Source organism: Trachypithecus francoisi, unplaced genomic scaffold (assembly GCF_009764315.1).
Source record: "Trachypithecus francoisi isolate TF-2019V2 unplaced genomic scaffold, Tfra_2.0 Lachesis_group5, whole genome shotgun sequence".
NCBI classification, from domain to species: Eukaryota; Metazoa; Chordata; class Mammalia; order Primates; family Cercopithecidae; genus Trachypithecus; species Trachypithecus francoisi.
The window spans coordinates 135,872,198-135,893,760 of NW_022681470.1; the positions used below are offsets into that span (position 1 = coordinate 135,872,198).

The 21,563-nt window shown below is 57.0% G+C and overlaps 3 protein-coding genes across 6 annotated transcripts; 2 read left to right on the plus strand and 1 right to left on the minus strand.

Moving 5' to 3' along the window:
- The first annotated feature begins 368 nt into the window (after positions 1-368).
- Positions 369-3,973, plus strand: SAMD1 (sterile alpha motif domain containing 1). Its single transcript, XM_033196062.1, has 6 exons — positions 369-564; positions 920-2,025; positions 2,448-2,739; positions 2,833-2,929; positions 3,027-3,138; positions 3,242-3,973. The coding sequence occupies exons 2-6, from the start codon at positions 1,075-1,077 to the stop codon at positions 3,398-3,400; spliced, it is 1,611 nt and encodes a 536-aa protein (XP_033051953.1). The 5' UTR covers positions 369-564; positions 920-1,074; the 3' UTR covers positions 3,401-3,973.
- Positions 3,974-6,317: 2,344 nt separating this feature from the next.
- CUNH19orf67 (chromosome unknown C19orf67 homolog) lies at positions 6,318-10,513 on the plus strand. 2 transcript variants are annotated; one of them, XM_033196068.1, is made up of 6 exons: positions 6,318-6,860; positions 8,272-8,416; positions 8,542-8,642; positions 8,726-8,911; positions 9,536-9,670; positions 10,137-10,513. In XM_033196068.1, the coding sequence occupies exons 1-6, from the start codon at positions 6,526-6,528 to the stop codon at positions 10,309-10,311; spliced, it is 1,077 nt and encodes a 358-aa protein (XP_033051959.1). In that variant the 5' UTR covers positions 6,318-6,525; the 3' UTR covers positions 10,312-10,513. The 2 variants fall into 2 exon arrangements, with proteins under 2 accessions (XP_033051959.1, XP_033051960.1); XM_033196069.1 differs by having other exon boundaries at positions 8,275-8,416; positions 10,137-10,505.
- A 5,207-nt stretch (positions 10,514-15,720) lies between these two features.
- MISP3 (MISP family member 3) lies at positions 15,721-18,412 on the minus strand. 3 transcript variants are annotated; one of them, XM_033196071.1, is made up of 3 exons: positions 17,284-18,408; positions 16,683-16,756; positions 15,721-16,256 (listed from the first exon to the last, which is right to left on the minus strand). In XM_033196071.1, exons 1-3 carry the CDS (start codon positions 17,849-17,851, stop codon positions 16,011-16,013), a joined length of 888 nt encoding a protein of 295 aa, XP_033051962.1. In that variant the 5' UTR covers positions 17,852-18,408; the 3' UTR covers positions 15,721-16,010. The 3 variants fall into 3 exon arrangements, 2 of the variants coding, with proteins under 2 accessions (XP_033051962.1, XP_033051963.1); XR_004433607.1 differs by having other exon boundaries at positions 16,087-16,440; positions 16,683-16,823; positions 17,284-18,412; XM_033196072.1 differs by having other exon boundaries at positions 16,087-16,440; positions 17,284-18,404.
- Between the last annotated feature and the right edge of the window lie 3,151 nt (positions 18,413-21,563).

Genomic DNA, 21,563 nt, shown 5'->3' on the forward strand with positions numbered 1-21,563 from the left:
CCAGATTCGGGGTCCCCAAATCTGCGGCGCGCCCCTTCGGCGTCCAGCCCGGGACCGAGAGGGCGCTCTAGGGAGGCGCTGGGGCCGGCGCGCCAGAAGGCCGAGGGGCGGCGGGGGCGGCCCTGGCAGGGGGAGTAGAAGGGGGAGAGGGTGCGCGCCCCCCTCCCCGCATCCTTAGCGCCGGGCCAGGCGCGCCTGAGGGACGCGGGGGCGGCGGCAGCAAGAGGGTCCCCGCAGCACCCTGCGAGCGCGGCAGCCCCGGCCCGCGGGCGGCGAGTTCCCGGTAAGTGCGGTCCGGAGAGCGGAGCGCGCCGGGGAGGCGTGGAGAGGGGGGCTGGGCGCCGGGGACGTCTGGGTCCCGCGCCCAATGGCTGGAGGGCGGCCGAGCGCCGCCCGCCCGCCCTGCCCGCCCCCTCTCCCCTCCCCCCGGCACTCCCCTCCCCCTCCCCCGCCCGCCGCTTTCCCCCGCCCCCGCCCCGGCGCCAACTCCGCGGCGCCTCCTTAAAAAGCGCGCGGGAGTTGTAAGGGGGGGCCGGAGCGAGCCGGAGTGAGCGAGAGCGCAGGGTAAAGGGGGCGGGCGGGGGGCCCGGGCTCCACCTTAAAAGCGGGCGCGTGGGGGTGGGAGGGAGGAAGGCGGGCGGCGGGGAGGAGGGAGGGAGGGAAGGAAGGGGGGCCGGAGTGTCCCGGGCGCAGGGCGCGCGTGCGGCGGCGGCGGCGGCGGGGAGGGGCCGGCCGCGCCGCGCTCCCCTCCTCCCCCTCGCATCCCCGGCCCCGCGCGCGCCCAGCAGAAGCGGGTCTGTGTGTGCGTGCGTGCGAGTGAGTGAGTGTGTGCATATTTTTTTCTCTCTTTTCTTTCTCTCTCACTGTTTTTTCCTCTCTCTCTCTCGCTCGCTCTCTTTTTTTTTTTTTTTTTGCAAAGAAACAGCAGCGCCGCCGCCGCTCCGCCGAGGCGCTGCGCCCCCCGGGGGGGGAGGCGGAGGAGGCGGGCAGCGGCGGAGGGAGGGGAGCCGGGGAGGGGGGCGCCGCGCTGGGAGGGAGGCAGCGCGCACGGTGCAGCCGGGCCGGGCGGGAGGCATGGCGGGGCCCCCGGCCCTACCCCCGCCGGAGACGGCGGCGGCCGCCACCACGGCGGCCGCCGCCTCGTCGTCCGCCGCTTCCCCGCACTACCAAGAGTGGATCCTGGACACCATCGACTCGCTGCGCTCGCGCAAGGCGCGGCCGGACCTGGAGCGCATCTGCCGGATGGTGCGGCGGCGGCACGGCCCGGAGCCGGAGCGCACGCGCGCCGAGCTCGAGAAACTGATCCAGCAGCGCGCCGTGCTCCGGGTCAGCTACAAGGGGAGCATCTCGTACCGCAACGCGGCGCGCGTCCAGCCGCCCCGGCGCGGAGCCACCCCGCCGGCCCCGCCGCGCGCCCCCCGCGGGGCCCCCGCCGCCGCCGCCGCGCCGCCGCCCACGCCCGCCCCGCCGCCACCGCCCGCGCCCGTCGCCGCCGCCGCCCCGGCCCGGGCGCCCCGCGCGGCCGCCGCCGCCGCCGCCACAGCGCCCCCCTCGCCCGGCCCCGCGCAGCCGGGCCCCCGCGCGCAGCGGGCCGCGCCCCTGGCCGCGCCGCCGCCTGCGCCAGCCGCTCCCCCGGCAGTGGCGCCCTCGGCCGGCCCGCGCCGCGCCCCCCCGCCCGCCGTCGCCGCCCGGGAGCCGCCGCTGCCGCCGCCGCCACAGCCGCCGGCGCCGCCACAGCAGCAGCAGCCGCCACCGCCGCAGCCACAGCCGCCGCCTGAGGGGGGCGCGGCGCGGGCCGGCGGCGCAGCGCGGCCCGTGAGCCTGCGGGAAGTCGTGCGCTACCTCGGGGGCAGCGGCGGCGCCGGCGGTCGCCTAACCCGCGGCCGCGTGCAGGGGCTCCTGGAAGAGGAGGCGGCGGCGCGAGGCCGCCTGGAGCGCACCCGTCTCGGAGCGCTTGCGCTGCCCCGCGGGGACAGGCCCGGACGGGCGCCGCCGGCCGCCAGCGCCCGCCAGTCTCGGAGCAAGGTGAGCGCGCCGGGGAGCGGGGGCGCAGCGCGGTGGGCAGGTGCGGGCGAAGTTGGTGGCGGGGGTGCGAGTCCCGGGAGGAACTAGGTGGCGGGTGACTGGGGCTTTACGCGCGTTTCCAGCGGGCTGGGTGCGTGGTGACCTTGGCAAGTGCTTGAATCTCCCGGAGCCTCAGTTTCCTCCGCTGTAAACGTGGCTTAATAACAGTAGCGACCCCTTGGGGTTGTTGAGCGACTTTAGTGAGATTCGGTTGTCGAGGGTTTTAGTTAACACAGAACCTGGCACGGAGTGAATGCGTAAAAGTTAGTCCGTATTGTTCTCAAAGGTGGAATCGGGCCCTCCTCACCACCGCCCGTATGCCACAGGCAGGGTCAGGGATTAGAACAGCTACTAATCTTGCATGCTTCTCTCCTCGGCCCCAGAGAGGTGGAGAAGAGCGAGTGCTTGAAAAAGAGGAGGAAGAAGATGATGATGAAGATGATGATGATGATGATGTGTCAGAGGGCTCTGAAGTGCCCGAGAGTGACCGTCCTGCAGGTGCCCAGCACCACCAGCTTAACGGCGAGCGGGGTCCTCAGAGTGCCAAGGACAGGGTCAAGGAGTGGACGCCCTGCGGACCGCACCAGGGCCAGGATGAAGGGCGGGGGCCAGCCCCGGGCAGCGGCACCCGCCAGGTGTTCTCCATGGCAGGCATGAACAAGGAGGGGGGAACAGGTAAGGACTCCTCTGGGTGGGGGAAAGTGCTAGGTGGGGAGGAACTCAGCCCGAAAACAAAGCCAAAGGCAGGTCTTTTTTTTTCTTTCCCAGCTTCTGTTGCCCCCGGGCCAGACTCTCCGTCCCCCGTGCCTTTGCCCCCAGGCAAACCAGCCCTACCTGGGGCCGACGGGACCCCCTTTGGCTGTCCGTAAGTTGGGGTGTTGGAGACATGGGGGTGCTGCCCAGGTGTGTGGCACAGCCAGAGGGACACCCGTGTTCACTGGTGCCCGTCTGTTTTGATGCAGTCCCGGGCGCAAAGAGAAGCCGTCTGATCCCGTGGAATGGACAGTGATGGATGTTGTGGAATATTTTACCGAGGCTGGCTTCCCGGAGCAGGCGACAGCTTTCCAAGAACAGGTGAGTTCCCAGCCCAGGACTACACACTGACAGACACAGAGGGTCTCTGTGGGATGTGCCCTGACCCCGGTTCGCTCTCTCTCTTTGTGCCTGTCCCACCCAGGAAATTGATGGCAAATCTTTGCTGCTCATGCAGCGCACAGATGTGCTCACCGGCCTGTCCATCCGCCTCGGGCCAGCCCTGAAAATCTACGAGCACCACATCAAGGTGCTTCAGCAAGGCCACTTTGAGGATGATGACCCCGATGGCTTCTTAGGCTGAGCGCCCAGCCTCACTCCTGCCCCAACCCATTCCGGCCCCCATCTCACCCAAGACCCCCCAGAGTCCAGGAGCTGGACGGGGACACCCTCAGCCCTCATAACAGATTCCAGGGAGAGGGCACCCTCTTGTCCTCATCTCTGCCCCTTGTGTCTCTCTCTCACACACATCTGCCCCTCAGCACGTCGGTGTGGGGAGGGAATTGCTCCTTAAACCCCAGGTGGCTGACCCTCCCCACCCAGCCCAGGACATTTTAGGAAAAAAAAAAAATGAAATATGGGGGGCGTCTCATCTCCCCAAGATCCTCTTCCGTTCAGCCAGATGTTTCCTGTATAAATGTTTGGATCTGCCTGTTTATTTTGGTGGGTGGTCTTTCCTCCCTCCCCTGCCACCCGTGCCCCGCTTCTCAGTCCGCCCCTGGCCTCCAGCCCCTAGGGGACTAGCTGGGTTGGGGTTCCTCGGGCCTTTCCTCTCCTGCCTCTTTTCTTTCTGTTGATTGTCGCTCGAGCTGGCTGTATTGCTTTTTAATATTGCACCGAAGGTTTTTTAAATAAAATTTTAAAAAAAGGAAAAGGGGAAAACAAAAACCACGGAGTCCGTTTTATGAATGGGGCGGGGAGAGGGCATTAAAGAGCCTCCGGTTAGGGCAGAATTGTTTGGAGAGGGAGAAAAACGGAAACAATGAATTATAGCTGCCTATAACATTAATTGCTCCAGAAAGGTGGGAATCTTTGTTTTTTTTTTCCTCTGTAATCTCCCCATGTCCCAGCACTGAGTTAGGCACACAGCAGGTGCTGAATTTTTGTTTTCCTTTTAGAGATGGTCTCATTCTATCACCCAAGCTGGAGTGCAGTGGTGCTGTCATAGCTCACTGTAGCCTCAAACTCCTGGGTTCAAGTGATCCTCCCACCTCAGCCTCCGGAGTAGCTGGGACTACAGGTGCAGTCTGCCATGCCCAGCTAATTTTTAAAAATTTGTGTCCGGGCGTGGTGGCTCACACCTGTAATCCCAGCACTTTGGGAGGCCGAGGCAGGTGGATCACGAGGTCAGGAGTTCAAGATCAGCCTGGCCAAGATGGTGAAACCCTCTCTCTCTTTTTTTTTTTTTTTTTTTTTTTTTGAGACGGAGTCTCGCTCTGTTGCCCAGGCTGGAGTGCAGTGGCCGGATCTCAGCTCACTGCAAGCTCCGCCTCCCGGGTTTACGCCATTCTCCCGCCTCAGCCTCCCGAGTAGCTGGGACTACAGGCACCCGCCAACCTCGCCCGGCTAGTTTTTTGTATTTTTTAGTAGAGACGAGGTTTCACCATGTTCGCCAGGATGGTCTCGATCTCCTGACCTCGTGATCCGCCCGCCTCGGCCTCCCAAAGTGCTGGGATTACAGGCTTGAGCCACCGCGCCCGGCCGTGAAACCCTGTCTCTACTAAAAATACAAAAAATTTTTAAAAAGCTTAGTTGGGTGTGGTGGTGGGTGCCTGTAATCGCAGCTACTTGGGAAGCTGAGGCAGAGAATTGTTTACACCTGGGAGGCGAAGCGTGCAGTGAGCCAAGATCACACGCTGCACTCCAGCCTGGGCGACAGTGAGACTGTCTCAAAAAAAATTTTTTGTGTGTGGAGATCAGGGTCTCACTTTGTTGGCCAGGTTGGCCTCAAACTCCCAGCTGCAAGCGATTCTTCCTGCCTGGGATTACAAGCGTGAGCCACCATGCCTGGCCTCAATATTGTTGAATGGTTGGCAGTTAAGTCCTTGGGTTTATAAGCATTTTCTCAACTGTCCTCCCCAAGTCCCCATAAGACAACTCATAAAATCCCACCTTACAGAAGAGGCAGCTGGCCCGGCACAGAGATACTGTCTGCTCGGGATCACACAGGGTGGCATCTGACACCTGTCCGAGTTCTTCACTCCGAGTCTTTAAATATAGAGTATTTGACATAACGTATATTAAAAACTATAAACCTGTCAGCCTTTGTCTACTGCAAAGAATCTGCTACAAATATTGGGGGCAGGAATCTGTTCTAGGACCACAGTAGGGTCTCCAGACCTCATGGTCCTCTTCATTAAAGCAACAGAAAATTCCTTCTGGGCCATCAGATGAGATCATGTAGAGGAGATGATTTCCAAGTGAAGATTTTGTTTGTTTCAAGACAGAGTCTTGCTTGCTCTGTCACCCAGGCTAGAGTGCAGTGGTGCAATCATAACTGGTGACAGCCTCAAACTCTTGGGTACAAGTGATTCTCATGCCTCAGACAACACCCAATGAACATTTTATTTTTTGTATAGACAGGGTCTTGCTATGTTGCTTAGGCTGGTCTTGAACTCCTGGCTTCAAGCAGTTCTCCCGTTTCAGACTCCTAACGTGTCGGAATTACAGACATGAGTCACCAAGACCAGCCTGAAGATTTTTTTCAGATTTTTGTTATTGTTGTTGTTAGTAGTAGTCGTCAGAGCTACTACATCCAAAGCCCCTACTAAGTTCTAAGGCAGTTTCTCAACTCCATTAGAGATTTTTTTGTTTGTTTTTTGTTTTTTTTAAAAAAACAGGCTGGGCACTTCAGGAGGCTGAGACGGGAGGACCGCTTGAGTCCAGGAGTTTGAAACCAATCTGGGCAACATAGAGAGGCTCCCATCTCTAAAAATTTTAAATTAAAAAAAAATTTTTTAACAAAAAAAACCAGGGTTCTGGGAGTGAGGGGCTGGGGCCTGAGCAGCCTCATTCCATATACCTGTGCCGGGTTGAGGTGTTGGAGACACGTTTAGAGACCCCTCCACTCTAGGAATCCACCTCGAGAGATAAAGGTCCTGGCCCTAGCCACACCCCCAGGACACGGCCAGAGGTCACCTCCCTAGGCGGGTCCGTCCTCCCCACCGCCAGGTTCCCGGAGCGCGTGCGGCGCGTGTGCAGGGGTAGGGGGCCGCGGGCGCGCGGACTGGAGCGGCGCGCCCCTCCCGCGTGTTGAAATTCAAAAGAGGCGAACGCCCCCGCCCCCGGCGCGGCGGCGCGGCTCCGGTGGAGAGGTCAAGGCAGGGGCCAGTCGGAGGCTCCCGGGGCGGGGTCGAACCCGCGGCCAACGTGAGCGGCAGCGGAAGCTTAAAGAGCTCAGCTTCCCCCCACCCCGCCTCCGGCCCTACCATGGCTACGGAGCAGTGGTTCGAGGGGTCGCTCCCCCTGGATCCTAGAGAAACACCGCCTCCAGATGCCTTGGAACCTGGGACGCCGCCCAGCGGAGACCCCTCCTGGTCGACTCCCCCTAGCAGGCCTGGAAACCCACCTGAGCCGGACCCTGAAGATGCCGAGGGGCAGTTGGCTGAGGCCCCGGCCTCCACGCCTTCCCCCGAACCTCTGATCCCCGGGCCCGGGCCAGCACCTCCCCTCCTATCCCTGGACATCTTGTTCAGCCCTATCACCCAACAGCTGCGCTACCTACTCAAGAAGGCGGATGACTTCCAGAGCTACTTGCTCTACAGGTGATACTGGACAGGGTCCCAGGTCCCCATGGGTAAGGAGACTTGGAGGGGTGGCGACAGGATGGGTGACACACGCCAGGGTTGCAAAATGACAAGCGCTAGGAGCCAGAGGGAGGCAGTGGAAGAAGCTAGCATATTAGAATCCAGTTTAAGAGAGTGAGGAGGACTGTAGAATTGAGGGTAGGGGACTGCGACTATTACTGTCCTGGCAGTGTGGGCCTGGGCTTGTCAAGTCTCTAGGACTTTTTCTCCCAGTTTTTAAGTGCTGTCTTAGATTTTGAACCCTGTGCCGACTAAACAAGACCCACCTGAGCCAAACTTGGCCTGCAGGACATCAGTTTGAGACTCCAAAGGATCATGTGATTCACACACCAAGTTTCCTTGTGACTCTCCAATTTCAGTGTCCATTGGTATGTCCTAGGAGGCTGGGTTGGATTTTGCTTGTTTGTTTTTGAGATGGAGTCTTGCTCTGTTGCCCGTGCTGGAGTGCAGTGGTGCAATCTCGGCTCACTGCAACCTCCGTCTGCCGGATTGAAGCAATTCTCTGCCTCAGCCTCCCGAGTAGCTGGGATTACAGGCGCCCGCCAACACGTGTTGCCCGGCTAATTTTTTTTTTAAATTTTAGTAGACTTGGGGTTTCACCATCTTGGCCAGGCTGGTCTTGGACTCCTGACCTCGTGATCCGCCCGCCTCGGCCTCCCAAAGTGCTGGCATTACAGGCGTGAGCCACCGCACCCGGCCAAGGCTGGGTTTTTTTTTGTTTTGTTTTGTGTTTTTTTGAGACGGAGTCTCGCTCTGTCACTAAGGCTGGAGTGCAGTGGGGGCGAACTCAGCTCCCTGCAACCTCCACCTCCCAGGTTCAAGGGATTCTCATAAGGCTGGTTTTCTAATGAGACAGGGTCTTGCTCTATCTCCCAAGCTGGAGTGCAGTGGGGCAGTCATGGCTCACTGCAGCCTCAAACTCCTGGTCTCAAGCAATCTTCCCACCTCCACCTCCTGAGTAACTGGGACTATAGGTGCCACCATGCCCAGCTAATTATTTTTTGTGTAGAGATGGGGTCTTGCTATGTTGCCCAGGCTTGTCTGGAACTCCTGGCCTCAGGCAATCCTCCAGCCCCAGCCTCCCAAACCTCTGGGATTGCAGGAGTGAGCCACTGCGCCCAGCCTCTGCAGGAAGCTCTGGGTCCTAAGTGGAGATGTGAGACTCAGGTGTCAGCACTTTTAACAAGTGTTCCAAATGGGTTTGATGCAGGTGAACCAGAAAGATGTTCAGAAAAGACCTGAAACTGGGGGCTTTTCTAACAGGGGTCAAAGCCAGGGATACAGGTTGGGGTTGAGTAGAATGGGGGAAAACTGGGGGGTGAGGAGGGATTGTGAGGGACTGCAGGCAAAGGCCCCCTTCTTCCTTCAGCAGAGACCAAGTACAGAAGGAGCAGCTGGCCAAGGCCATGCCCACCTTCTTACAGATGTGTGAGCCCTACTTCCTGTACCTGGAGGCAGCCGCGAGAAGCGTACCCCACATCTATGGACCCCTGCAGGAGCTGGTCCGAAAGGGGGTGTGTGGAGGTTTCTTAGACCCCATACCCCTTTCTTCTCGCAGCTCCGAGCCTGCGGGGATGGTGGAGGGGGAGTCCCACTCCTCTCAGGCCAGCTGATCTCACTGTACCCATCCTGTATGCAGCTGTTAGAGATCTCCCAACAGCTGACCCTGCGCCTGGAACAGCTGGTCCTCATGTATGCTTCCTTTGGGTTCGTGGACCTGGAGGAGACAAACCCCCTCAGGTAAAACGGTAGGAGATTCAGATGGGGGGGATGAAGGAGTCCAAGGCCCAGCTTCACCCCTCCATTCTCTCATGTCCTGCCAGCATCTCCTGTTTCTTTTGCGGGAGGTTCTCCATCAGCCTGTCCCATGAGATCTCCATCTTCAGATACTGTGCTCCAACTGCCTACACTGCCAGCCGCTTCCCCCGCTACCTCTATAAGAAGATGCGCTGGCACCTGGAAGCCACCCCAGAGGCCCCTGGTCGGGGACAAGATTCCCTTGTGGATTAGTAAGTCCTCTTACCCAAATCAAAGTCCTCCCCTTTCTATGATGAATGCCAGTATGGCCCTCCAAACTGTCACCAGCAAAGTGAAAAGTGAGCCAGGGCCCGGTGCAATGGCTCACGCCTGTAATCCTAACACTTTGGGAGGCTGAGGCAGGAGGATCACTTGAGCCCAAGAGTTTGAGATCACCCTGGGCAAGATGGCAAGACCCTGTCTCAACAACAAATTCGCCAGGCGTGATGGCTGGCGTCTGTAGTCCCAGCTACTTGGGAGGCTCAGGCAGGAGGCTCACTTGAGCCCAGGAGTTCAAGGCTACAGTGAGCTGTGATTTTGCCACTGCACTCCACCCTGAGTGGGAGCAATAATCTGTCTCTTTAAAAAAAGTGAACCAGGAAACTAAAGGCTTTTGAAAGGCTACCTCTATTTTCTTAAAACCCACCCTCCCACCAAAATAAAAGTTCTCATCTTAAAAGGAGGCTGGCAGTGAAAAAAGGCATTAGAGTCACATTCCTGCCTGAGAACTTCAGGGCAACTTCTGATGAGTTCCCACCTCACCTCCAAAATTAAAGCCCTCAACAGAAGAAGCTAGGAAATTGATCACTTCTAATTACAGCTCCCTCCCCTCCCAGCTACTTCCTGTGCTATCGAGATACTTGGGAAGACACAGGCCAGAGTCCAGCCAATTCGTGCCTGCAGATCCAGAAGCTGTGGTCCATCGGCCGATGGGTGCCCCTAGGACCAGCCGAGGATGACCTTTATTCATGGTAGGAGCTAGGGCAATAGCAACGTGGGCTTGGGCACTAGACCAAGCGCTAGATGGGGAGGCAGAACCCCACGAAAGATATTCCACCTTCCCAAACACTGCTTCCCTTAGTAATGATAGTATTTTATTGTGCCCTGAAAAGCACTTCATGCAGACCCCAGTAACAACCCATCGAGATCTATGCTATTGGCCCCATTTAACAAAGAAAACAGGATGTTCAGAGTTGTTACCGCCCAAGGACGCACAGCTAGCAGTGCGATTGGACAGGTCAGGACCAGTTATTCAGCCTCTAGGAGCCATTACTAAGTTTCTGATCAACAAGGAAACAAGTTTCCCCCGAGGGTTTTCCCACCGGCAGCTGAAACAAAGCCTCTTTCAGCTGACGCATCTCACTTAAAGGGAGGGACTCCCGAGGGGCAGGGGGCACTCAAGTCCAGGCCTGTCTATCCCTGGCCCCCCCACCCCAGGATTTTGTGCCCGCAGCCGCTTGGGGACTACCAGCAGCTGCTGACCATCGGCTTCGAGGAGCCCACGCCCATGCTGGCCACCGACCTGCTGGTGCAGATCCTCATGGGCCAGGCAGGCCAGGCCCGGCCTCCGAGCGCAGCCGGACCCGCGGGGTGGGCAGCGCAGGGGTCTTGAACCTGGGAAAGAGGGTAGGAGCTGGAACTTGACAGTTCCAAACTCCAGAAGAGGGGGCAGGGGAGGGGCTCACTCGTTCTCTCAGTGCAGCCCGGCCTCGCCTTCCAAAGGGCCAGGCCGAGCTGACCTGTCTGCACAGAGTCCGGCCTGGCCGTGAATGTGGACACATCAGTTTTGTGTTAAATAAAAGAAAGAAAGAGGTCACAGTCTCAGTGTCCGCTGCGAACGCCGCGCCCCTCCTCCGGGGGCATTTCCCCGCCCACTCGCGTGGCCTTCTGGGAAATGTAGTCTTTTGAAAGAAACATGAAATTCACCACTAGGCGGACGAGAGTTTGGCGCATGCGCATAGGCAGAAATGAAGCAAAATGGGAAATGGTGCCTGTCAACAACCGGAACCCAGAAAACTGTTAAGTTTAGGGTAGTGGGGAAATTCAACGCCCACTGGAGGAAGAGACTTAGGGCTACGCCCACGCCCATATTTTGACCCGGAAGTTATTTCTTTGTAGCGTAAAAGACTACTTTTCCCGACGTGCCCCAGAAAAGTGCCCTCCATCAGTTTCCGAAGGGCCCGAGTTAGACTTTCCTTTTCTCTTCCAGCTTTTGGTACTTGGGGGCCAGACAGGTCGTCGTCTTTCTTGGGGTATCCAGGGTGCGGACAAGGTGGGAGAACCCTATGGAATCCAAGCTCAAGATCTCTTAGCCTCTCTCCAACCTCGGACTGGAGAGGAGACCCTGGCTGAAGGAAATGAACTCACCCGCTCAAAGCTCCGGCGAGCAAGTGGCGAACCTTGGACCCGAACCGGGTACTTGTGGCATGTTGCAAGGGGAAGGGTGTCCTCCTGAGCCAGGTGTCACTCAGCTGCTGGTTATCCCCCTTTAATCCAAGGAGGGCCCTTTTGGTTCCCCTTCCCCCTAGCATTTTCATAGAGGAGACACCCAGAGCCCTGCCTTTTTTCTTTTTTGAGACGGAGTACAGTGGCCTAATCTGGGCTCACTGGAAGCTCCGCCTCCCGGGTCCCGGGTTCACGCCATTCTGTTGCCTCAGCCTCCCCAGCAGCTCGGACTACAGGCGCACGCCGCCACGCCCGGCTAATTTTTTTTTTTTTTTTTTTTTTTTTTTGTATTTTTAGTAGAGACGGGGTTTCACCGTGTTAAGCAGGATGGTCTCGATCTCCTGACCTCGTGATCCGCCCTCCTCGGCTTCCCAAAGTGTTGGGATTACAGGCCTGAGCCATGGTGCCCGGCCACTATTGCTCTTCCATGTGTATTTCTGGTGACAATTTCTGACTGCATCAAGGATGTTTTTAGTCCACAGCTGTGGTCTGAATGACATCAAGGAAATCCTGATGCTCCCTGATACCGCTTTGAGGGAGGCCCTGTGAGTTTTCCTGTAGCTCTAAGATTTTTTGTGGGGAGGTAAGGGTCTTGCTCTGTCACCCAGGCTGGAGTGCAGTGGCGCGATCCTGGAACCTCTAACTCCGGGTTCAAGTGATCCTCCCACTTCAGCCTCCTAAGCAGCTGGGAGTACAGGCAGCATCGATGCCCCTATTTTATTATTATTATTGTAGAGAAGGGGGTCTCTCTATGTTGACCAGGCTGGTCTTGAACTCCTGGCTTCAAGCTATCCTCCCACCTAGGCCTCTCAAAGTGCTGGGATTACAGGCGTGAGCCACCATGCCCGGCCTTTAAGATTCTTTAGACTCGTGGGGTCCAAGGGAAATAATCAAGTGAGCTGCAAATGCACATCACGTATGTAATTTCAAATTTTCTAGTAACCACATAAAAAAATTAAGAGGTTAGATTCATTTTCATGATATTTTATTTAACCTGTTATACCCAAAATATTATTTCAATGTATAATCCATGTAAAAAAATTGAGGTATTTTCCTTTTTTGTACTGTCTTAGAAATCTTGGCGTGACATGGTGGCTCATGCCTATAATCCCAGGACTTTGGGAGGCCGAGACAGGCGGGTCACTTGAGGTTACAAGTTCAAGACCAGCCTGGCCAACACGGCAAAACCCAGTTTCTATTAAAAATACAAAAAAAAAAGGTGAGTGTGGTGGCGGGTGCCTGTGATCCCAGCTACTCAAGAGGCTGAGCCAGGAGACTCGCTTAAATCTGGTAGGTGGAGGTTGCAGTGAGCCGAGATCGCACCACTGCACTCCAGCCTGGGCGACAGAGCAAGACTCCGTCTCAAAAAAAAAAAAAAAAGACCGGGCGTAGTGGCTCATACCTGTAATCCCAGCACTTTGGGAGGCCGAGGCAGGCAGATCATGAGGTCAGGAGTTTGAGACCACCCTGGCCAACACAGCGAAACCCCATCTCTACTAAAAATACAAAAATTAGCCGGGCATGGTGGCGGGCGCTGGTAATCCCAGCTACTCTGGAGGCTGAGGCAGGAGAACTGCTTGAGCCCAGGAGGTGGAAGTTGCAGTGAGCCGAGATCATGCCATTGTACTCCAGCCTGGGCAACAACAGCGAGATTCTGTGTCCAAAAAAAAAAAAAAAAATCAGAAGAAAGAAAATCTAGTATTTCACATTTCTAACATATTTCAATTCAGACTAGCCACAAGCAGCTCTAGACGATCTCCTTTAAGTCAAATCCACTGTCTGCTTAAGACAGGGTTTCGGGTGGGTGGTGACAGTACAGTACTGGAAGGGGAAGGCAACAAGCTTTGTTTCCTGGGTCCTGTTGCTCAGCAGCTTTCTACACCCTTGATTCGCAGACTTCCTAGTGTGCATCAGAATCACATGGAGAGTCTGATCATCATCCTAAAGTCTGGGATGAGACCCAAGAAAGTGCTTTTTTTTTTTCTCTCTCTCTCTCTTTTTTTGATAGAGACTTTGTCTTGCTATATTGCCCAGGCTGGTCTTGAACTCCCGGACTCAAGCAATTATCCCACCTCAGCCTCCCAAAGTGCTGGGATTACAGGTGTGAGCCACCACGGCCGGTTGACATCATTTTCTTAAATGCCCCTCCACTAAATCCCTTGAGGCCGCCCCACATGCTTCCCTGTAATCATAGCACTTTGAGAGGCCAGGGTGGGTGGATCACCTGAGATCAGGAGTTCGAGACCAGCCTGGCCAACATGGTGAAAACCCATCTCCGCTAAAAATACAAAAATTAGGCCGGGCGCAGTGCACCCAGGCCCCATCCACTCATGACATACTTAGTTCTTGGCTCCCCTGCTGGAAATTAAGACCAGCCTCTAGGTGTTTCCAATTCCCACCTTCTCAGGCTCTCTCCTGCATTTCTCTACATAGCTCCCACAGTCAGAGTGAAGTATGCTGAGGATGGGGTCACTGGGCTGATGATAGGGTCGGCTGATGAGCCCTTCATGGGCTGAGCTGCTCTTGGATGCAGCCCTGTATCAGCATGACTTCTCTGTATTTTATGCATACGGATTTCACTAGACATTTGATGCCTCTGTATAAGAGACAGAGTTAGAGCCAAGAGTTTTTTTTTTTTTTTTTTTTTTAAAGACAGAGTTTAACTGTGTCACCCAGGCTAGAGTGCAGTGAAATGATCTCAAGATCCAAGAGTTTAAACAGCAATTCTAAAATGTTCCTGGGGTGGGTGTGGTGGTACACACCTGTAGTCCCAGCCACTCAGGAGGCTGAGGCAGGAGGATCCCTTGAGCCCAGGAGATCAAGGTTACAGTGAGCTATGATCATGCCACTGCACTGCAGCCTGTGTGACAGAGCAAGACCCTGTCTCCAAAATTGAAAACATTTTTTAAATGTAAACTTCCTGGGTCTCCCCTTTTCTGGTCTTAGTGAATTTTTTTTTTCCTTTGATTACAGATCTCACTCTCACCCAGGCTGGAGTGCAGTGGTTCAATCATAGCTCACTGTAGCCTCAACCTCCCAGGCTCAGGCGATCTCCTGCTAAACTTCCAGAGTAGCTGGGACCACAGGCACATGCCACCACACCTGGTTAATTTTTTGTAGAGATGGGGTGGGGGGGCAGTGTCTCGCTATGTTGCCTAAGCTGGTCTTGAACTCCTGGGATCAAGCGATCCTCCTGCCTTGGCCTCCCAAAGTGCTGGAATTACAGGCATGAGCCACCGCATCTGGTCCTCAGTGCACTTCTTTTTTTTTTTTTTTTTTTTGAGATGGAGTCTTGTTCTGTTGCCCAGGCTAGAGTGCAGTGGTGCAATCTCGGCTCACTGCAAGCTCTGCCTTCCGGTTCAAGCAATTATCCTGCCTCAGCCTCCCGAGTAGCTGGGACTACAGGTGCCCACCACCATGCCCGGCTATTTTTGGGTTTTTTTTTTTTTTTTTTTTGTATTTTTAGTAGAGAGGGTGTTTCACCATATTAGCCAGGATGGTCTCGATCTCCTCACCTCGTGATCCACCTGCCTGGGCCTCCCAAAGTGCTGGGATTACAGGAGTGAGCCACCTCGCCTGGCCCTCAGTGCACTTCTAAGACACTGTAAAACTAGTCCCAGAATGTTAACTGCGCAGATACAGTTTTAGAGACAATTTAGGGTGTTCACGCACTCTCTTGAACCCCCATCCAGGGGAGAGAAATTAACCAGAGCTTGCAAATTGACAGCCACAGGCCCTATTGCAAACAGGTGTTGCTTGCCACCTTCCTTCCTCTCCCGCACAACTTTCAGGTTTTTTTTAGCGCCCTGCCTAGGAAAAAAAAAAAAGTTTTTCCTAGTCACAATCATAAAAATGCAGATTTATCTTTTAAAAGCTAGGTTTCGGCCGGGCGCGGTGGCTCAAGCCCGTCTCTACTAAAGAATACAAAAAAAAAAAAAAACAAAAAAAACAAAAAAAAACTAGCCGGGCGACGAGGTGGGCGCCTGTAGTCCCAGCTACTTGGGAGGCGGAGGCAGGAGAATGGCGTGAACCTGGGAGGCGGAGCTTGCAGTGAGCTGAGATCCGGCCACCGCACTCCAGCCTGGGCGACAGAGCCAAACTCCGTCTCAAAAAAAAAAAAAAAAAAGCTAGGTTTCAGTTGCCTTTTTTATTTTTTTGAGGCAGAATCTCACTGTGTCACCCAGGCTGGAGTGCAGTGGCCCATTCTTGGCTCACTGCAACCTCTGCCTCCCGGGTTCAAGTGATTCTCATGCCTCAGCCTCCTGAGTAGCTGGATTACAGACATGCACCACCACACCCGGCTAATACTTTGTATTTTTAGTAGAGACGGAGTTTCACCGTGTTGGCCAGGCTCGTCTCGAATTCCTGGCCTCAAATGATCCACCCACCTCAGCCTCCCAAAGTGCTGGTATTACAGGCGTGAGCCACCTCGCCCAGCCACAGATACTTCTGGATAGCAGAAACTCTTGACCCAACACCGCGAATGAGCACGCCTCATAGTGAGGACCGTAAGGTCAAGAAGAACGGTGATCATTAGGGACCAATGATGTTGAGAAGCCTGAACCCTCACCACCTGTTTTTTTTTAGTAGCTATTGTTTACGTTCCCAGGGTAGGAACAGCCTCTTATCACCTCTGTCTAGCCAGTGCCCAGCGCAGGGCACACCGTTAGCACCAATAAATGTTGAAGAGGAAGCCCGGAAACAAGAGGGTGTGAACTCTGCCCACGCGCCACATTTTGCGCTCGAGCCTCCAGGGGGCGGTAGGACCTGGGCCAGGCCGTGTCTGGTCGTGTGGGGTAGGCGGGCAGCCCCAGAACAGGGCGGTAAGGGCGCATTCCCGCATTCCGGCCCGCACCTCTTGGGGTTTTATCGGGCCTCCCTCGGCCCGCCGTGCTCCCGCCCCACCTCAGACGAAGAGGACCCAGAAAAAAATAGGCTGCAGTGCCCTGAAAGAAGAGGCTTTATTGGGGATGAGGGGAGTGGGGCAGCCGAGGCGGTAACTCCGGCCCTCTTAACAGTCAAGGGAGAGAGTAGTTCAGTTTGCTTGGCAGAGAAGGGCTGGGCAGTTTCACTGGCGGAGTTGTGGGTGGTGGTCAGTTTCCCAATGGGGGACTGTAAGTTTTATAGAGGGGGCTGGTCAATTTCACAAAGTCAAGTCGATTTCATCTTCCCCAATGCAGAGGGCCGACCCTTCTCCAGGCCTTTTACTAGACGCACCCCGCCCTGTTCCTCTGACAGGCACGTTACTTCCGGCCGGGGGTCCCAGCCTGCTCAAACCTCAAAGTTTGCGCTCCTCCTGGGGACAGAGGGCCAGAAGGAAGACCGGCCTCAGGGACCTGCGCACCGCACCCAGGCTCAGGGTGGCGATTTGTGCCCCAAGACCACTGTCTTCTCTTCACCCCGGGGATGCGTCCCAGACTGAGTTCTGACCAGAGTGGCCCTCCTGGGGGGATGCACCTTTCCCCACCCAGCGTCCTGGCACAGGAGGGGTGGGGGGAGCGACAAGGGCTAGAGGCACACGGGTAAGGGGGCTCCCACCTGCTCCAGGCCGTTCTCCGAGGCCTTTCTGCGGGGGGGCCAGATCACCGCCAACTTTCCGTCGCCCCTGCTCGCTGCGGGGGAAGAAGCGCTCAGCTCACCAGCGGGCGGCAGCCAGGATGAAAGAGGCCGGCCGCACCCCTTAAACACACACAGGCGTTCACCCTCTGCCCTCCCCCCATGGAAGCCTCCATTCAACTCCAGGCACCCAGGAACCCGAGACAGGAGGGAGGTGAACCCAGAATGGAGAAGCAGGAGCCCGAAAATTCAGAGGGAGGACCCAAGAGTGCCAGAATCCAGTCAGGGTTCCCTGGAACCCGACAAAAAGGAAGACATCTGGAATGCCCCCACCCCCGCGCAGTCTGGGTGGTGTGGATCAGAGAGTCCATCACTCCCGGTGGAGGGGTGGATCACAGCGAGTAATGGAGCTCCAGAAGGGGTAGGCAAGACACAAAGTTGAGAGGGGGTCCCAGGAGTTTGAGAGCTTGGAGAGAGAGACCCCGAGAATCGGAGGGCCAAAGGAGAGGCCACTGAAGTTGGGCAGTCAGTGGGGACGGCTGGAAGCCTGGGGGTCCCCGGCGTTGGTACGCCCGCGGCTTACCGGTGAGGCTCGGCGTAGGCTCCTTGAACTCCGCGGTGCCATAGACGCTGCGCCGCTGGCGCTGCAGTTCCTGCTCGCGCTCGCGCACCGCGCGCACCTCCTGATCCAGCAGTGACGGAGTGAAAGGCGGCGGGGAGCTGCCCAGCACCGGGCACCCGCCCTGCACGGCAGAGCGTGGCCATCCCCCGGGTTCTGGCAGCCTCTGCGGGCCCGCGCCGCCCCCTGCCCCCGCCGAGGAGCCGCTCCCCGCTGCGGCCTCGAAGAAGCGCTTGAGTTCGCCCAGCGGCTGCGGCGGCGACCGGGCGCGCGGCTCGGGGGCCGCGGGGCGCGCCAGCGCCGCCTGCCGGTGGGCCTCCCGCTCGATGTCCCGCTGCATCTGCGCGCCCGCCCGCGCCCGCTCCAGGGCGCGCGGGAGCGCGGGGCCAGGACCCGGCAGGTTGAGCACCGGCCGCACGCGCAGCTCGACGAGTTCGCGGCCCGCGCGGCCCGGGCTCAGGCCCCGGCTCCGGCGCAGGCTCTCCTCGCGTTCGCAGCTGCGGCGGATTTCGCGCTCGATGGGCGTCTCCATGAACAGCTCCTCCGGGAGACGCTGGGGAGCCTTGGGGCACGGCGGAAAACGCAGGTGGGGGGCTTCCGAGCCTGACCTGGAGGAAGAGGTCTCAGGGCCTGGAGGGGGACGCTGTCCCTGGACCTCCACCCTTTGCGCTTCGGACGGCCCAGGGCCGTCTCTGCCTGGCTCAGGACTCTCAAAACCCACAGCTGTGGACAGCCCGGGGCGCTCTGCGTTCTGCTCGACTGATGGCTCGAGGACTTGGGTCTCTTGCTCGAGGATCTCCACGTCCTTTGCGGAGGGCTTGGGGACCTCGGTGTTCAGCTCCGCAGCAGCTCTGGGGCTTCGTCGTCTGGCCCTGGGGGCTTGTGGCCCCCCTCTTCAGACGACCCCAGGGTTTCGTTCTCCGGCCGGTGAGGGCCTTGGTGTCCAGGGTTTGAAGCAGCTCGGAAGCCTCAGTTCCCAACCGGGGTTTTGATGCCCAGAGCGAGGACAGGGGCCCTGTGAGGCACCTGTGGCGGCAGTGGCCGCCCGTGGGTTCCAAGGCGTCGCCCGCACCGGCCGCTTCTCTGACCCGCCTCTGGCCTCAGGGAACGGCCCCCGGGGGCAGGGCCGGGCACCGCCCCCGGCACCTGCCAGGAGGACTCCGGCCCCGCCCTGGCCCCGCCCTCGGGACAGGGGCGCCTCGGTGGGGCACTCAGTTTCATCAGCTAGCGCGCCCAGTCACCTCAGGGCACAGGACTTCTTGGAAGAGGGCTTCCCTAGACCCGGCCCTGCTCTCTGGGGGGCCGCTCTGGGTGCTGTGTTCTACTGAGCACACCCTGGCACTTTTTCAGAGCCATGTCCCCGTCATCGTCCAGGAGACTGGGCCCAGCAGCGCGTCGGACTGGGGTTCTGAACCACTAGCCCATTGGTGAGGTGTCCCTCGAAGCCGTCTTTTCGGGACCCGGACAGCCCCGCCCAGTCGGTGCCAGACAGCGGGCAGCGAGCCTCAGACTCCTGGGCCCTCCCTCCGATCCAGCCTTGCAGCGCACAGCACCGGCCCGAGGGGGCGCCAGGAGCCGCCTTACTGCGCACTGGGGTCTCCCTACCAGTGCTTGGGCTCAGCGAGGTTCCCAGCCGCGCGCCACTGCCCCCAGCCAAGCCGAGGAGCGGCTTCCCCTCTCCTCCCGGAAAAATCCGGGAGGTGTCCGCGGCCAAGGGCACTCCCGTATTGAGGGAGGAGGAAGAGACGGACACAGCGCGCCCCAGGCGCAGCTTAGCGGTTGCGGTTAAAAGGCGGTCACCTTGGGCCCGGGCGCCCGGGGAGGCCCAGACAGGAAACAGGAGGCGTCCAGGGTTGGGGGAGAGAGCAGCTGGGGCTGGATCATGCGGTTCAAGGGCAGGATCGATGCCCTTGCTCGGGCCACCCTCCCCTGAGGACATTTTCCACTTTCCCCCTAATGGAAGCAGACTCTTCCCAGAACCTGCCCCCAACGCCACCATTCTGGGGTGACTAGGAGGAAAAATACATTACCGGCCGGGCACGGAGGCTCATGCCCGTGATTCCAGCACTTTGGAAGGCTGAGGCCTGAGGATCACCTGAAGTCAGGAGTTCGAAAACAGCCTGGCCAGCATGGCCAAACCCCATCTCTACTAAAAATACAAAAAAAATTAGCCAGGCGTGGTGGCGGGCACCTGTAATCCCAGCTACTCGGGAAGCTGAGATGAGAGAATCACTTGAACCTGGGAGGTGGAGGTTACAGTGAGCCAAAATCGCGCCACTGCACTCCATCCTGGACAATAAGAGCAAAACTCTGTCTCAAATAAATGAATAAATAAATAAATATAAAAATAAAAGCGGTATACTTCTGGGAAAAAGTTGTCTCTATAGGACCTTCCCCACTGTATCACCTCCTGGTCCTTCCTCCAGCCAGGCTAACTGGGCTGGGTTCTTGGCTCCCATTCCCGGGAACTTTTTTTTTTTTTTTTTGAGACGAAGTCTCACTCTGTTGCCCAGGCTGGAGTGCAGTGGCGTGATCTTAGCTCACTGCAACCTCCGCCTCCCGAATTCAAGCGATTCTCCTGTCTCAGCCTCCAGAGTAGCTGGGACTACAGGTGTGTGCCACCACGCCCAGCTAATTTTTTTGTATTTTTAGTAGAGACGAGGTTTCACCATGTTGGCCAGGCTGGTCTCGAACTCCTGACCTCATGATCCATCCGCCTCGGCCTCCCAAGGTACTGGGATTACAGGTATGAGCCACCGCGCCCGGTTCCCGGGACCTTTTTCTGACAAGGGCACCTATGATGTCCATTTGGCAGATTAAATCACTGACTTAATTAATTAAATCACTGACTGACTTAATTAAATCACTGACAGATTAAATCACTGACACATCCCCTGTCCTCCTCTTCATTAGCTCCTTGGTCTTTGGGCACGCCACCCCCTCCTGATTTCCTCCTACTTCACAAGCACCCCTTCTCAGACTTCTGTTTCACCTTCCTTCCCCTCTGGCTTCATTGGGATCACCTGATGAAAGAGAGGAGCGTGAAGCCAAGGTGTTTATCCCAGCCAGGCACGGTGGCTCACACCTGTAATTTTAACACTTTGGGAGGCCGAGGCAGGAGGATTGCTTGAAACCAGCCTGGGTAATATAGGCAGACCTTGTCTCTACGAAAAAAAAAAGGAAACAAAGAAAAGAAAAGGAGAGAGAGGGAGGGAGGGGGAGGGAGAGAGAGAGAGAGAGAGAGAGGGAGGGAGGGAGGGGGAGAGAGACGAGAGAGAGAGAGAGAGAGAGAGAGAGAGAGAGAGAGAGAAGAAAGAAAAAGAAACCATACTTTTTTTTTTTTTTTTTTTTTGAGACGGAGTGTCGCTCTGTCGCCCAGGCTGGAGTGCAGTGGCCGGATCTCAGCTCACTACAAGCTCCGCCTCCCGGGTTTACGCCATTCTCCTGCCTCAGTCTCCCAAGTAGCTGGGACTACAGGCGCCCGCCACCTCGCCCGGCTAATTTTTTTTTTATTTTTTAGTAGAGACGGGGTTTCACCGGGTTAGCCAGGATGGTCTCGATCTCCTGACCTCGTGATCCACCCGTCTCGGCCTCCCAAAGTGCTGGGATTACAGGCTTGAGCCACCGCGCCCGGCCGAAACCATACTTTTTTAAAATTAGCTGGGTATGCTGGTTTTTGTCTGTAGTCCCAGCTACTTGGGAGGCTGAGGTGGGAGAATCATTTGAGCCTAGGAGTTTGAGGCCGCAGTGAGCTATAATAATGCCAACACACTCCAGCCTGGATGATAGAGCAAGACCCTGTCTCTAAATAAATAAATTAATTAATTAATTAATTAAATTAAATAACATTTAAAAAAGATGTTTAGCTGGGCACGGTGGTTCACACCTGTAATCCCAACACTTTGGGAGGCTGAGGCGGACAGATGGCTTGAGCCCCAGGAGTTCAAGACCAGCTTGGGCAATGTAGTGAGACCCCCATCTCTACAAAAAAGATGCAAAAATTAGCAGCATGTTGGTGGTGTGTGCATACAGTCCCAGCTACTCAGGAGGCTGAGGTGGGAGGATCACCTGAGCCCAGGGAGGTCAAGGCTGCAGTGAGCTGTGATCACAGCACTGCACTCTAGCCTGAGCAACAGAGTAAGACTCTGTCTCAAAAAAAAAAAAAAAAAAAAAAAAAAAAAAAGGCCGGGTGCGGTGGCTCAAGCCTGTAATCCCAGCACTTTGGGAGGCTGAGATGGGCGGAT